The sequence below is a fragment of the Hipposideros armiger genome, unplaced genomic scaffold (genome assembly GCF_001890085.2).
Source record: "Hipposideros armiger isolate ML-2016 unplaced genomic scaffold, ASM189008v1 scaffold_880, whole genome shotgun sequence".
NCBI lineage: Eukaryota > Metazoa > Chordata > Mammalia > Chiroptera > Hipposideridae > Hipposideros > Hipposideros armiger.
The window spans coordinates 576,721-590,826 of NW_017732230.1; the positions used below are offsets into that span (position 1 = coordinate 576,721).

Here is a 14,106-nt window from a genome sequence, read left to right on the forward strand (position 1 = left end):
TCCCAAGCAAGTTCTTAACCATCGCGCCACTCGGCCGGCCCATCACTGTGCTATTTTTGAAGCACTGTATTCGGCTTTTTCTGGGCAGTGCTTTGTAAAAGCCACTCCAGTCAGAAAATACTGCTCCCACTTTACAGATGAAGAAACGGAGACCTCGAGTGGTGAAACGACTTGCTAAAGACTAGACAGCTAATCCTTGGCAGATCCGGGACCCAGACCAACCCATCTGACCCCCAGTCATTATTCCACGGAGCCGAACGCCGTCCCGTGGGAAATGCCCAGGTTCGATGTCCCACAATAGAGTCCTTTGAGACACCAGCCCCAGGCCTGGAGAGACTGCAGTAATGTGTGAGGGGACAGTGTGGCAGGGACAAGGAGCCAGGCTGCCAGGTGCCCTCAGAGTGGTAGTGGACCGAGAGTCTCGTGATTAACCACCTTGGAGCTGAGGCCGCCGTGACAGACAGCCCTTGTGGGGAACATTCCGCTCCATGGATAGGAATTACTATCTAATTCTGTCCAGGACCATTCAGCTTTATTTCCTACCAACTCTTCCAAACAGAAAGCGTGTATCCCTACACATTTACAATTGCACTATGAGACAGAAACATCCATTCCAGGGAGTAATAAGAAAGAGATTTAAAGGCTGGGGAAAGAGGAGAAGCCGAAAGGAGCTGTCCTGGCCCAGCGCACCAATACCTTGAAATAGAATCCCGAGCAAGAAGCTCAGGTATGTTTGAGAGGGGGGAAAAAAATCTCATATCCAGTCTGGGGTAATGTCCCTGGCTGTCGCCAATGATTTGGATTTAATTATATCATATATGCAAATGTGCTCTGTAAACTGTAAAATAATACATACATGTCAGGTGTTAGGGAAGAGCGTGCTGTAGAAAAAAGAATGTGGGTCTGAGAGTCAGATAGGCATGGGCTTAGATGCTGCCTCGTCCACTTAGGGGGACCTTGACAAGCCACTTGGCCTCTCTGGGTCTGTGTTCCTCACCAGTAAATGGGGAATGCTTGTAATAACGTCCTCTCCTGAACGTTCCTCTGAGGGTCAGATGAGAAACAGATAGTCTGTCAATTAGCAAGTGCTACGCACACATAGCTATTCTTGTTTCCATCCTTAAGCCCAGAATAGATGATGGGATTATCAGAGAGCAGCCACCAGGCTTTCATTAAGTCCTGTGTGCAAGGTCCCCTCCCTGGGAGTGGAGAGCAGAGGACTGGGGGCCAGAAGGAACCTGTGGGCCCACCCTCGCCTGGCTGATTGACAGAATGAGGCCATGGGCTGTCAGGGGCCGCATCCCAATATCCAAGTGGCAGTCTCGGGTGAGAGACGTGCATACGGCTACAATGGGAATGTTTCAAAGGCTGCTTTCTCCAGCGACATCCGTCAGCCCAAATGAAGTTTTGAAAAATCCTCAACAGCTTATCTGGAGGCAGGCGAGGCAGGTGGGGGCAGCCTGAGTGCAGAGACCCACGGATCTGACGGTAGCTTCTTGCTGACACCCCGCAAAGATGGATGCGGTCCATCCCTCACTCACTGCAAGGCAGCTATCGTTCCTTCCTTCCCAGCGACTGGAATTAACACTCCTACTTGGCCATCGCTTTGAAGGCTCCTAGAGCAGCAGGGGAGTAAAGGAGTTACGAGAATGGTCCTTGGGGTCTGCCACCTACCAGCTATGTGACTTTGACGAGTCTCTAATGTGAAATGGGACTGACGGTAACATCTGCTTCATAAGGTTTCTGTGGGATTATGTTAAATAATGCACGTGAAGCCCTTAGTCCTGAGCCTTGCACTTAATGAGGGCTCAATCAATATTAACTGTTATTGTTTCCTTTCATTACTTTTACCGTAACAGGTCACTAAAGCAATGTTACCAAAGAGATGCTTGCAACTCCTGTCAGAGCTGTGAGGGGCTCCCTAGGGGGCTGTTGGAGGAGCAGGGAAGAGGGGTAGGATTTCTTACATTTTTCCTGAGTGACTCAGGTACTCTCAGAGGTTTGGTTGGTGATAGGAGAGCACCCCGAGTGCTGAGTGCACCTCAGCAGAACCGAGGGTGCCGGGCACTATGGACTTGTGCCCCCTGACAAATTCATATGTTGAAACCCTAACCCCCAATGTGACTGCATTTAGAGGTGGGGCTTCTAAGGAATAGAGGTTAAATGAGGTCATACGGGCGGGGCCCTGATCTGGTAGGACAGGTGTCCTTATAAGACGAGACACCGGAGAGCTGGCTGTCTGTGCCGTATGAGGACACAGTGAGAAAGGTGGCTGCCAGTAAGCCAGAAGGAGAGCTCTCACCCGAACCAAACCCTGATCTGGACCTTCCAGCCTCTAGAACCCGTGAGAAAAATAAATGTCTGTTTTTTAAGCCACCCAGGCTGTAGTATTTTCTTACAGCAGACTGAGCAGATGGAGATGGTGGGGAAGGGGTAGGCAGTGACATTTCAGAGGAGAAAGCTCATTCTGTGAACCCCCAAAGGCTCTTGAGTGCCCACAGCAGAGCTAGCCCATCCCCGGACTTCCCAAAGGCCATGTTCTCACTACTTTACTCCACTGCCTCCTCCGGGTCCCGTAAAGAGATGACCAAGTGGGAGTGTTGGTTCCAAAGGTTCCTGACCACGCCTGGGTACAGAATCTCCAATGCTGCAGCAACAAGCGCAGCTTCTGGGGCCTCATAGTCAACAGACAGAATTCCAGGGAACAGGAACAGGAACCTGCATGTCTGGCAAGGTCCCCAGATTAATTTATGCATAAAATGTTTGAAAACCACAGGTCTTGGGGGAAGCTACTCCCCTCAGCCTGGTGTTAGGGACCTCCTTCATAAAGACTCCTGACTTGCCTCATACCACATCCAACCCATCAGCACATCACGAATCCATGGGCACCACCCTCTGACTCTACCCAGAATGTCATCATCCTCCCACCTCCACCACTGCCACCTGGTCCAAGCTACTACGAGCTCTCGCTTGGACTAGTGCAGTAGCCCCCACACCCCACCCCTGCCCCACAGATCTCCTTGCTTTCTTTCACATATTCTCTCAACACAGCAGCCACACTGGTCATGTCCCTTCCAAACTCCCAGTGGCCTCCCATCTTCCTCAGCATGAAGTCCGAAGTCTGACCTTGGTCTACAGGGTGCTCCGTGGCCTGGCCTGTGAGAACTTTTCAGGTCTAGTCTTCCTCAGTCCAGAGAGTGGCAGGCAGGGCTTCAGAGAGGACAGTGGAGCTCTGTTGTCCTTAGTGGTCCAGCGATGATGCTGGAAGAAACCCGGGATGTGCGGTTTCTAAGAAACCATGAGAAGACTTAATGCAAAGGTGGAACAGTTTCATGGTTTTTCAGCTCTGTCATTCATCTTTTAAAAATAGCTGGTTGAGTCTGCTCTCAATCAGTGTCTTTAATACAGACATTTTTAGCCCAAAGTTAAACACCCCACAGTTCAGGGGCAGGTCCTTTTGCAAATAGGCCCCTTTTTGCAGATGGACTTTCAGGGTGGACTCTGTACAGACTGGACTTGGCCGTGGGAAGGCGGATGAAGGGTCAGTGTTCTCAAAGCGGGATCCCTGGACCAGCAGCCTCATCACCGCCTGGGGACCTGGGAGAAGTGCAAATTCTCAGACCTTCGGAACCAGGATCTCTGGGGGTGGGCCCTCAGCCTGTGTTTGTTTTCATGAGCCCTCCAGGGACTCTGAACTTTGAGAGACCTGGAAGTCTGCATGTCATCTAAGAAGAGTTTTCACAGGTTGTCTTTCCCTTTGCTCCCTGGCTCACCTCCATGTCCTCGGCTGTAAAATGGGAATGACAGCTGCATCACCAGATTGTTAAAGGGTCACAGTCCACTCAAGTGGATGACATGGGTCTTTATCGGTGCCTGCTATGCACTAGATTGTGCTGGGCTGGGGACATAGAGAAGATGGGGACACTGTCCCTGCCTCCGGGAGCACAGAATCCTACTGGGGAGACAGGTTGGGGGACTTTAAAAAATAATATATATTCTTTCTAATGATTATCAACAATGAGCATGCCTTATCTTATTTGGTAAATACAGAAAAATGAGAAGAAGGACATAAAAATCCGCTACACGTCTAGCAGTTCTCCCCTGCCCCTACTGTAAATAAAGTGGCAATGAATAATAGTACCTTGTGGATTTTTTGGGAAGGAATATTTTAAAACACTTGAATGACTCTCAAAACTTTCACTAATTTGTTTTTCAAAAGTCTGTAGTAATTTCACCACTACCTCACTATTAATGGTATTTTACATTTTTGTTAGTTTAATGGCTGAGCAGCAGCACCTGTGGCTTCAATGGGACTGGGTGTTTTCTCTCTTACTTGCTACGCATTTGTGTGCTCTGTCCACTTGGGGACTCTATAAGGTTTAAATATTTTTAACATGAAATTAATTACCAAACCAAATTTACATTTAAAATAAAAAGCAATTCCTAGGGCTTTATTGTAAGAGAATAAAGCAGAAATGAAAACAGTGATGTACCAAGTGTGTATTATAGTATTCCCAATCATAGTGAAAAAAGTATAGCTAGTCTCGGTGTTTAATGGTGTGGCAAGATTTGATGGCATGTCATGCAACCGTTATAATCATGTTAGGAAGGCTGCCTGGCAACACACAGAAATGTTTATGATTTTAAGCGAAATGAGTACAAAGTGCTGTGCATGTTACTAAAACTACGTGAAAACACCGTCTGTGGACAAAGAGTGGCTGGAAGGTCAGTCAGCGAAGACACAGGTTCTAGAGTGGGGACAATGCGTGAGCTTTATTATGCGTCCTCCTGAGACCCTCATTATATTTTATACTAAATAAAAAGGACGGAGAAAGACCCAGAATGAACGTATCCACTCTCTGTGCAGGATCGGGAAAAGGCTGGAGACGCCATCCAGGTGGGAGCTGCTCCTTCACCGGCTTCTTCACCTGGGGGCCAGGTGAGCAGCTGCCCCCACCTGGGCCCGAGCTCATGGCTCAGGTGGGGACCCCAGCAGCCCTGCTCCTGGAACACAACTTAGATCATCTGAGTGCCTTTACTCCTCCAGTCACCCGCCTTCTTCTCCCACCTCCCCCTCCCCCACAACGCCTTAACAAAGTTAAATTCTCTGCAACTCAGTGAATTTTTGACCTGGGTCTGGCCACCGTTTCATGGACCATCTTGATGAAATGAGGATCAAGAATAATCTCCTGTCAAACTCAAATATCCAGCCCCTTAGAATGGTTGTTGTGGGAGCCAGAGACCTGTGAGTGTGGTGTACAGTTTGGGGTGTCCCTCCTTCCCAACCCTCAGCGGCCCTCGGACTCGCTCAGACATGCTCCACAGGACCAAGCCAGTGTGCAGGGCTGTCACTCAGTGTAGACAGCTCAGTTCCCCAGCCCCTTGCCTGAGAAGTGTTTGGTTTGCTTTCTTTGGGGTGCTGGTGGTTGTGGGTGCAGTTTGAGGCCAGGAGACCTGGGGTCTGGTCCTGCTTCTGTCACTTACTGGCTATGTGCCTTGGGGCCTCATTCACTGCTCCTCACTTCTGTAAAACGGAGATTCTAGACAAGGATTCTAGAGCATTGGGAGTGACCGTGGCTTTGCTGGTTATGAAGATGCCCGAGTCTAAGGGAGGTCTGTGCAGGCAGAGCTCTGGGCTGCCAGACACCTCACAAGATTGCATTTGAGGACTAAAACAAAACAAACCAGAAAAAGAAAAACCCCACAAAGTTTCTATCACTATAAAAAAAGGAAATCCCCAGACGAGAAAACGTGCTCCGTCTGTTATAACTGTGGGACCAGGACTCGGGCTGTGGCTAGCTTTGCCCTGGCACCTTCAGTGGGTCCCCACTCACCTCCTCTCCTTCCAGCCCCCTCCAGAGTCTGGTGCCCTGGCCCCTCGCCCAGCCTGTCCTGCTGCCGGCACCTGGGCCACATGCCCCACCTCCTGCCTACTCATCTCTGTTCTCAGCCCACCACCCCCAGCCCATCTCTGCCCACCAAAGCCCTATCCGTTCTTCAGTGCCCAACTTAAATGCGCCTTCCCCACAAGCCTCCTCTGACCCCTGACCCGCAGTATTGGCTTTGCTGTTTCCTGCAGGTTCTACATATTTTCGACAAAGCCTGCCTGCCCTCCACTGCTGTGTCCTTACCCCCGAGTGTTCTTGGTAGGGATACTTAGGAGGGTTTTTCAGGAATGAGGTACAGAATCCGCAGTGCATGAGGCCTGGGTTTGAATCCCAGCCCTACCACTTACCAGTGTGTGACTTGACAGTAAGTTAGTTCATCTCTCTGGGCCTCAGTTTTCTCATCTGCACAATGGAAGTTGTAGCGAGAATCAGAGCACCTGGCATAGCGTACGTATTTAACTCATGCAAGAGTAAATAAAGCCCATTCCCCTTCACTTCCTTTTCTATTCTCCATATATATACTTTTTTTATCAAAAATCAAACATATGCAGAAGCTTGCATTATATTTTTTTCAAAGTAATACATGTGCATAACTTCAAATTTCAGTAGTAGCAAAGGTTTCATAATGAAAAGCAGCTGGCCCTGCATCACCTCTTTACACCCTCTAAAATTTTCCATTGCATATTTTAAAATTGCATACGTGTTTACTATAGAAAATCAGGAAATGCAGACAAGCAAACCACGTATAACACATTAAATCCCACTTCTCATTTTAGAATGTCTTCTTCCAAATCATTTAGCCATGCTTTGCTTTTTTTTTATCCCCCCCAAAAGGTCCTCAGTGTATTTTTCTGTGCATTATAGCTCTAAGCACAGTCTGCCTTCAATTAAGGGAAGGAAACAAATATTTGTTGAGTAAAAGATGCTGGGTCCTTGCTGCTCAGAGCATGCTCCAGGGGCCAGCCAGCAGCCTGGGCACCGCCAGAAGCGTGTTAGGAATACAGCGTCTGAGGTGCCACCCCGGAATCTGCATTATGACAAGATCGGGGTGACTGGCGTGCATGTTAAGCTGGGAAGGGCTGTGTAGACCAGAGCTACTCAAACTTGCGATCCACGCACTGTTCCTTACAGTCCTGGACAAGAGGCTTGAGCCAGAATGCAAACGCACGCTGCTTCCTTTAGAGAGAAAGAATTGCTACAAAACACTGCCAGCTGAGCTAAACAATGTGATTGATGAGGACGGTGATTTACATTCTGGCCTGAGCTCCTTATCTTGTCAGGGACCAGGGACACGCAGTTCCTGGACTCGGCACCTGGCGGCCAACCACACTTTGAGTAGCACTGTTTAGGTCACAAGCTGGGAAGATGGGGGCTGGGACCACACTGGGTTTCTCTGGCTTTAGATCCCCACCAGTTCCACTCTACGTGGTCTGACCCTCCCACCGGCTGTGACACACACACACACACACACACACACACACACACACACACACACACACACACACACACACACACACACACACCCTACGAGAGCCCTGGCCCAGGATTGGTGATTAGCAAACGTCTGTCTCTGGATTCAGACAGAGGCCCCGTTTCCCTGTCTTTGTCAGTACCAGGCCTCTGTTTACATGAAAGGGGTTTTACACCAGGGTTACTGTTCTCTTTATCAACTCCTCCTGTCACAGCCAAACAAAGCAGGGCACTTGCAGAGCATCTGGAGTCAAGAGAAGCTGAGCAACAAAGCCTGCATGGATTTGGAAAGAGACAAAACAATGTTGGTCAGCTCAAGTTGCCAATGCAAAAAGAGCTCTCAGATCCGGGGTCCATATATAATCTAGTATTTACAAACTCCAGGCCAGGCTTCTGCGTGCGGTGACAGGAGCTGGTGAATAACGGCTCTGAGCCAGGAAGCAAGGCCACTGGAAGGTGTGGCTGAGCAGAGAGGAGCCGGCCTCGTCTCAAATCTCGAACGACATTCGGTTCAGCCTTAGCGTCGCCTTTCTCAAGGAGCCCAGGGGAGCCATAAATGTGGACCACAGCGTTCATTTTTACGTGGACATTGGGAAGACTTGGCACCTTTCACACGTCACAACTTAGTTAAAAGATTTGGGGGTCAGAGTGTGAATTTCCAGGCCACTGTTCCCAGGCTGTGTGACCCTAGGGAAGTTACCAAATCTCTCTTGAGTGTTAGTTTCCTGTAAAGTGGGGCATAATAATGCTGACATTGAAAATATGTTGTAAGGATTAGTGATAGTGTCTGTAACGTGCCTAAAACCAACTCATTCATTCATTCGCTCATTCATGTATTCAGCATGAATACCTCTGGGTACCTGGCACGGGGGGGGTACAGTGGTGAGCTGGAGTTCATGGCCCAGCAGGGAAGATAGGTGGTCAAAGAGCCACGCAAATAAGCACTGAACAGCTGCAGTAGGTTCTGCAAAGAAAAGTGCCAGGAGCCTGTGCCGGGGGCCGGATCTAAGCTGGGGGTTAGGGAAGGTCTCACTGGGCAAGTGAGCTTGAGCTCAGATCCTAAGGGTGAGTAGGAGCTTATGAGGCGAAGTAAGGAAAGGACGTTTCAGAGGCACGGTGAGGACTACTATTAATACGTACTCCAGAATATAGATTCGGGTAGAGAGAAGGGGTCAAGTGTATTGAACCTTTCGAGGTAAAATTTGCATACAGCAAAATGCCCAAATCTTAAGGTACCATTGGATAAGTGTTGACAAACGCACACAGCCACGTAGCCAACACCTCTATCCAGATATAGAACATGGCCATCGGCGTGGGCTTACCTTAATAACTTTTCCCTTAGTGTGAGAGTCAGGGGCTGGGCTTCAATGGGAACATTTTATGGTGGTGCAGAAGGATAAGGCTTTGAGCGAGGCTCAAATCCCAGCTCTACCACTTTCTACCATAGGACTTTGCCCAGGTCTCCCCGCTTCTCTGAGACTCAGTTCTCTCGTCTGTAAGTTAGGGCCAATTAAACCTACTTCACGGGGCTGCTTAAGGAATTGAATCTGCCAATGGTTGTAAATGCCCAGCGGGTGCCAGGCGCATGGTAGGTAGGCATGCTCTGCGAGACAGCCCCGTTGCGTTTCCAGAATGGAACCGGTGTGGGGAATGCCTAGGGGTTGGAGTCGGGCCTCCCCAGGGCAGCGTGCCGGGCAGCTTTTGTACACACACCCCTGACACTGGTCTCTTCATTCACAGGGATGTGCCTGCAGGCCTTCGTAGAGGCTTTCTTTTACCTGGCTCAGAGGAAGTTCAGGATGCTGCCACTCCACAAGCAGGTGGCCTCGCTGATTGACCTGTGCGAATACCACCTGTCCCTGCTGGATGAAAAGCGCCTGGTGTGTGGCCGGAGTGGCACGTTGGGGGCCCGGTCCCCTTGCAGTGGCACTCCCCAGGAAGCCACTCCTGCAGCCCCGCTGGCAGGGGGCAACCTCCCGCCCTGCACAGACAAGCTCTCCCATTCCAGACACGCTCTGTCCTGAGGGCCACCCGATCCTCCCGGGAGGAGAGCAAGCCGTTCAGGGCTCAAGAGAAGCCCTGGGCTTCCTGCCTGTGGGGAGCTGCCCACTGCCGAGAGTTCTTGCCCGAGTCTGCTAATTGTCTCCACGTTCCGCTGAGCTGCACGTCAGAAGGCCGGCTGACCCTCGCCTGCCTCCCTCCCAGTGCCTCTCGGTGGTCCACCAGTTTGCAAGTCACCAGTGGACATATGACACCCCGAACGTGACAGATGGCGTCTTCTATTCTGGGCTCACAGAAAGCAACGACAGGGGTAAAGCTGTTGCGTGTGGGGCACCGACAACCCCCAGACTGAGAACGGCGGCGAGGAAAGAGCTGGAGGAAGCCGAGCCTTGGGTCTGCCGGGGCCCCCCCGAGAGAGGATACGGGTGAAAGCCCACGGACCTGTGTCCATTTCCAACCGCCCGTTCTGTGAGAAGGAAGTGGAAATCTCAAGTAGGCATCCGAAACTCTCCCCTCCCAATCATGTGCTACACGGGCGTAGTTAACACATTAGCCTCGTCGATTTCATTAGCTTGCCTGTTGCTGCAGTGTTCGGTTTGTTATTAATTAAGAAATAATTAAGAAGTCACTAAGTAAGGCTCCGAGAGCCTGGGAGCTGGCAGGAGCCTCTGAGGTCATTTTGCCTGTGTTGGACTGTGACCCCAAAGCAGGAGTGCCGTGGCCACGTGGCTCCTGGCTGGAACCCTCCATCAGGTGGGGTGCCCACCACGTGGTCAGCACTGCCGGGGGCCTCTGTGTACCCACTGAGTGTTGGGCACCCTGGGTGAGAGGAGGGGGCTTCTGAGGGGAGGAGACACAGCCCGGGTGAGGATGAGGGTGAGCAGGGGCACGGGGCCAGAAGCCAGGGCGCAGTGCCAGAAGTGGCGTGCGGGAAAGCGAGGCCTGCGCTCCCCCTTCCACAAGACCCTTTCCTTGTTGCCACCGATGCCCCCAGGCAGCCCCTCTCTCAGAGGGGACGCCTCAGAGGCAGCCGAAGTGGCACTGGGAAAATGGCCACGGGCAAGTCAGGGTCCCGGGCCCGCTGGCGACAGGCGAGCAGGAGGGTCTGCCCTCGCAAGGCCTCACTCTCCACTGCGTTGCTGGGTGTGGGGCTAACGTGGCCCTTTCCCAGAGTGGCCCTGGGGAGAGCTGATTGTCGTGTTCCGAGTGAGGAGGATGAAAGGGGTGGAAGCACTAACTAGCATAGTGCCTGGCACACGGGGGGCCTCCGAAAGTGTTCACACACGTAGGGCAGGGAGGGGGCCCATGGGGGCAGAAGTGGGTCCCAGACAAGCACATATGTCTTCTTTCTCCTACTTCTGCTCTTGTCTTCTTCCTTCTAACATCCCTCCCTGTCTCCTGATCCATGTCCCTGTCACTGAATCCGATGGGAGCAGTTGACTCAAGCTCCAACGCAGAGCCTGGTACACAGCAGGTGCTCAAAAAGTGCCTGTTGAAATGAGTGGCTTGGAGTCAGCCTCCCAAATCCCCGGCTGGTTCGTTGGCTCCCCAGGCATGGCAGCTGTCACAAGACCCTAACAAACAATGGCTCCTCTGGCCCTGGACAGCCTCTCCATGTCCCTTAGTCCCGGCCTCAGGTCTGGACTGCATCCCCCAGAGGCAGCCCCTCTCAGAGGTTCAGCCTTGGAGACCAAGGCCCGTCAGGCTGGTGGTCCTCGTCACGACTCCTCCATCATGTCCAGCCATCTCTCTGACCCCGCAGCAACCTATGCTTGTATGGGGTCGGTTAGGTCAGAGTAGATGACACCGATGTGACTGTAGATAGCCAGGGTGGGTGGGACGGGGTTGCGCAGGGGCCCTGACACGTGGAATGGTGCTCTGTGCCTTTCTAGAACCAGCCCCCTTTCCCATGTGAATTTGACATCTGTTCAACACTTCATGGTTTACAAAGTACTTTTACAACCATCCTCTCATCCGATTCTCCCCACAGCCCAGCAAGGATGAGGATCCTCGTCTCTCTCTTCCCACAGATGAGGGAACTAATGCCCAAGAGGTCAGGTGACTTGCCCGAGGCCTCATGGCTGGGCAGAGGCAGAGGCAGGACTCAGTGAGGCTTCCCAGCCCCCAATCCCATGCTCCTTTCTTGGCACCACAGCTGCTTTCCACGGTGCATCAGTGTTCCCACAACCCAGTGGGGAGAACACACATCTCAAAGAGGCTGGGCAATTCTGGGGGGTTCTGAGGGCCCCACTTGGAGCTGTTTGACCTGCTCTTCTCTTGCTGAGCAGCCTGGAAGGGCCCTCTCTCTGAGCCCTTAGTACACTCTGCGGGCTCCAGGCTTCTCAGCCATATAAGGGCGGAGGCGGGGAGCAGATCTTCTCTCGCTCGATCCCTTGGAACATAGAGAAATGAAAAGCATAATATACATAATATATACACAAGAGTGTTTTGTAAACCAAAGTGCTGTTCAAATGCCATGTTATCATCAGATTGGCTTCTGGTTTCCTACAAAGTGTAAATAAAAAGGCTCCTTCTTGAATGTCGTAATCCATCAAGACAAATGAAGCCCCCGCCGTCAGTTCCTCTCCCTCTCCACCTGCCCTCCATCCTCACATATCTGAAGACATTCAGGGCTGAAAAATAGTCTCTGCCGCTCCTCTGGCACCTGGAATTTGCCTTGTGATGTCGGGTATTACGCCAAAGCAGCTTAATTTTATAAAACATCTTGACTAATGCCCTGAACTCCTTGGCTCTATAATTGAGAATTGGGTTTGAAAAGTTTGGCATCTGAGCACCTTTCCTTTGAAGCTCAAAAGGGATGGCATCTCCCCTCTGGGAGCTGGTGTTCCTGGGACTGAGAGCTGCCGTCTTCTCTCAGCCTGGTGAATACACCACGGTGCGTATCCACCTAAAATCCAACCGTCTTGATTGATATTTTTGCCGATCTCTTATTGGTTTGATGAATGTGAGAGAAATTTTCCCGTACGGCATATGGATTTCTCCCTCACAAAATAAGTCCAATTTTTTTTTCTCCCAGGGACAAAGGAGCTTTGCGGATCAGTCAACATTCAATTACCTCCGTCTCTAGTAACCCAAAGTCTTGATTTGTATATAAGTAGATAAACCACGCAGCCTAGTGCTTATGCATAAGCGGCACACACGTACACACACACACACACACACACACACACACACAGCTCCATTGCGCTTTGGTATAAAAATAGCAAAATTACTGATGTTTTTCTCATTTCTGGCAATTTGTGTCTGAGTCTTAGTTAGAGAGCAGGGGAAAAAGGGCTCTTTGCAGCCCTGGGGTAACATACCATGTTCACCAAAAGATTCGCGGGAGACATTTCCTCTTACAGAGGAGTTGGCTGTGATTCCGAACAGGGCTGTAGTCTCGGGCCGTGGGAACATTGCCAGCTCCTCACCATGGCTCCCCCAGGCCCCTTCCAAACGGCAGGAGCAAAGCAAGGAGCTGGGCAATGAAAGAAGTCAGCAGGGATGTTTTCCCTTCCGCGTGGGGAGAATGAGGGCTGAGAGAGAACCCCAGAGGAGGCCCTGAGCTGTGGTGGAAAGAGGCAGGCTCTGGATTTTGCTGTCTGTCACTCCTCTCACTACGCGTGACCAGTGACTTCACCTCTCTGCCCTAGTCCTGGACTGTCCAGTGGAGACCGTGCCAAAATGAACGTGAAGAGCCCAGCATGGGCCTTGGCACCTGGGAAGTATCTTCAGAAATGTCTGTTGAGGAAAAGAGCAATCTCGATGTGCTGAAACCAGGCAGACGGATGCCGGGGATACTCACCGTCCCTGACAGGAGGCTCCTCAAGGTCTGGCGAGCAGCCCCTTGTGCATGAGCCGTCCTCCCTCGGAGACGGGCTCTGCTGTTTGCGAAGCTGCAGCTCTTGCCTCTTAAAAGCCTTTAAAAATTCTTTATTAAATTTTCATGGCACATAAAGTCAAGGTTCCATTACTTGGCCTCAGTTGTCTTGGTAACTTTGTAAAATGCAATAATAAAATGAAGCCGAGTGCTGCTAATACAGGCTCACTGTATAAACGGCTGCAAAGTCCTGGCGATTTTTTTTCTGTGTGATAACTTTTTAGAGCAAATCCAGAGGGGTGGACCAAATTTATTCATTTTGGATCAGTTGGTGAGACAAGGGCTCCTTTTAATTTTTCCTTCCCTAATGGCTAATGTTGGCCTGGGAAGCTAAATATTGCCTCAAGGAAACTGTGAGATCCTGGGGGAGGTGCAGGGAGGTGTTGGGAAAATCCCCAAACCCTTGATCTGCATAAGGGACAGTCACCCTTATGGAGGGAGTAATATGTCCCTAGCGTTTGGTTACCTGTCAGAGACTCTGTGGCAGGGACACCTGCCTTGGGAGAGAACGTGGCCCCTTCCAGCTTCGTGGGTGCAGCAGTCACTGCACAGCTCTGGGTGGGGCAGGCATGGAGGAAGCTCGAGGCAGGGCACCGCCCCAGAGAACAGGTGGTCAAGCCCCAAAGCCCCAAAGAAGCCATTCCTGGTGCTGCATGCACTCCTGGTGGCACCATCCCCAGGAGCAGAGCCCCGCCCCCCCTCCTGGCACCAGCTCTCCACTTAACTTTGGGAATAGCCTCGGTCTGCTCTGAATGTCCCCCAGAGTCTGGGCTACCGGGTAGAAAGTGAAATGCAGGTGGCCTTAAGTTAAAGTGGATCCCTGCTCCCTAGAGATCACCACCACTCGTGGCATCAGAGAGGTGTTCA

The 14,106-nt window shown here is 51.2% G+C and overlaps 1 protein-coding gene across 1 annotated transcript in view; it reads left to right on the top strand.

The window, feature by feature from the left end:
* The window catches only part of TTLL11 (tubulin tyrosine ligase like 11), a 236,945-nt gene extending 223,519 nt beyond the window's left edge, over positions 1-13,426 (top strand). The window contains exon 9 of the mRNA XM_019630020.1: positions 9,099-13,426. Coding sequence (XP_019485565.1) covers positions 9,099-9,382 — 284 coding nt within the window. The 3' untranslated portion in view covers positions 9,383-13,426. The remainder of the gene's footprint in view (positions 1-9,098) is intronic.
* The last annotated feature ends 680 nt before the right edge of the window (positions 13,427-14,106 follow it).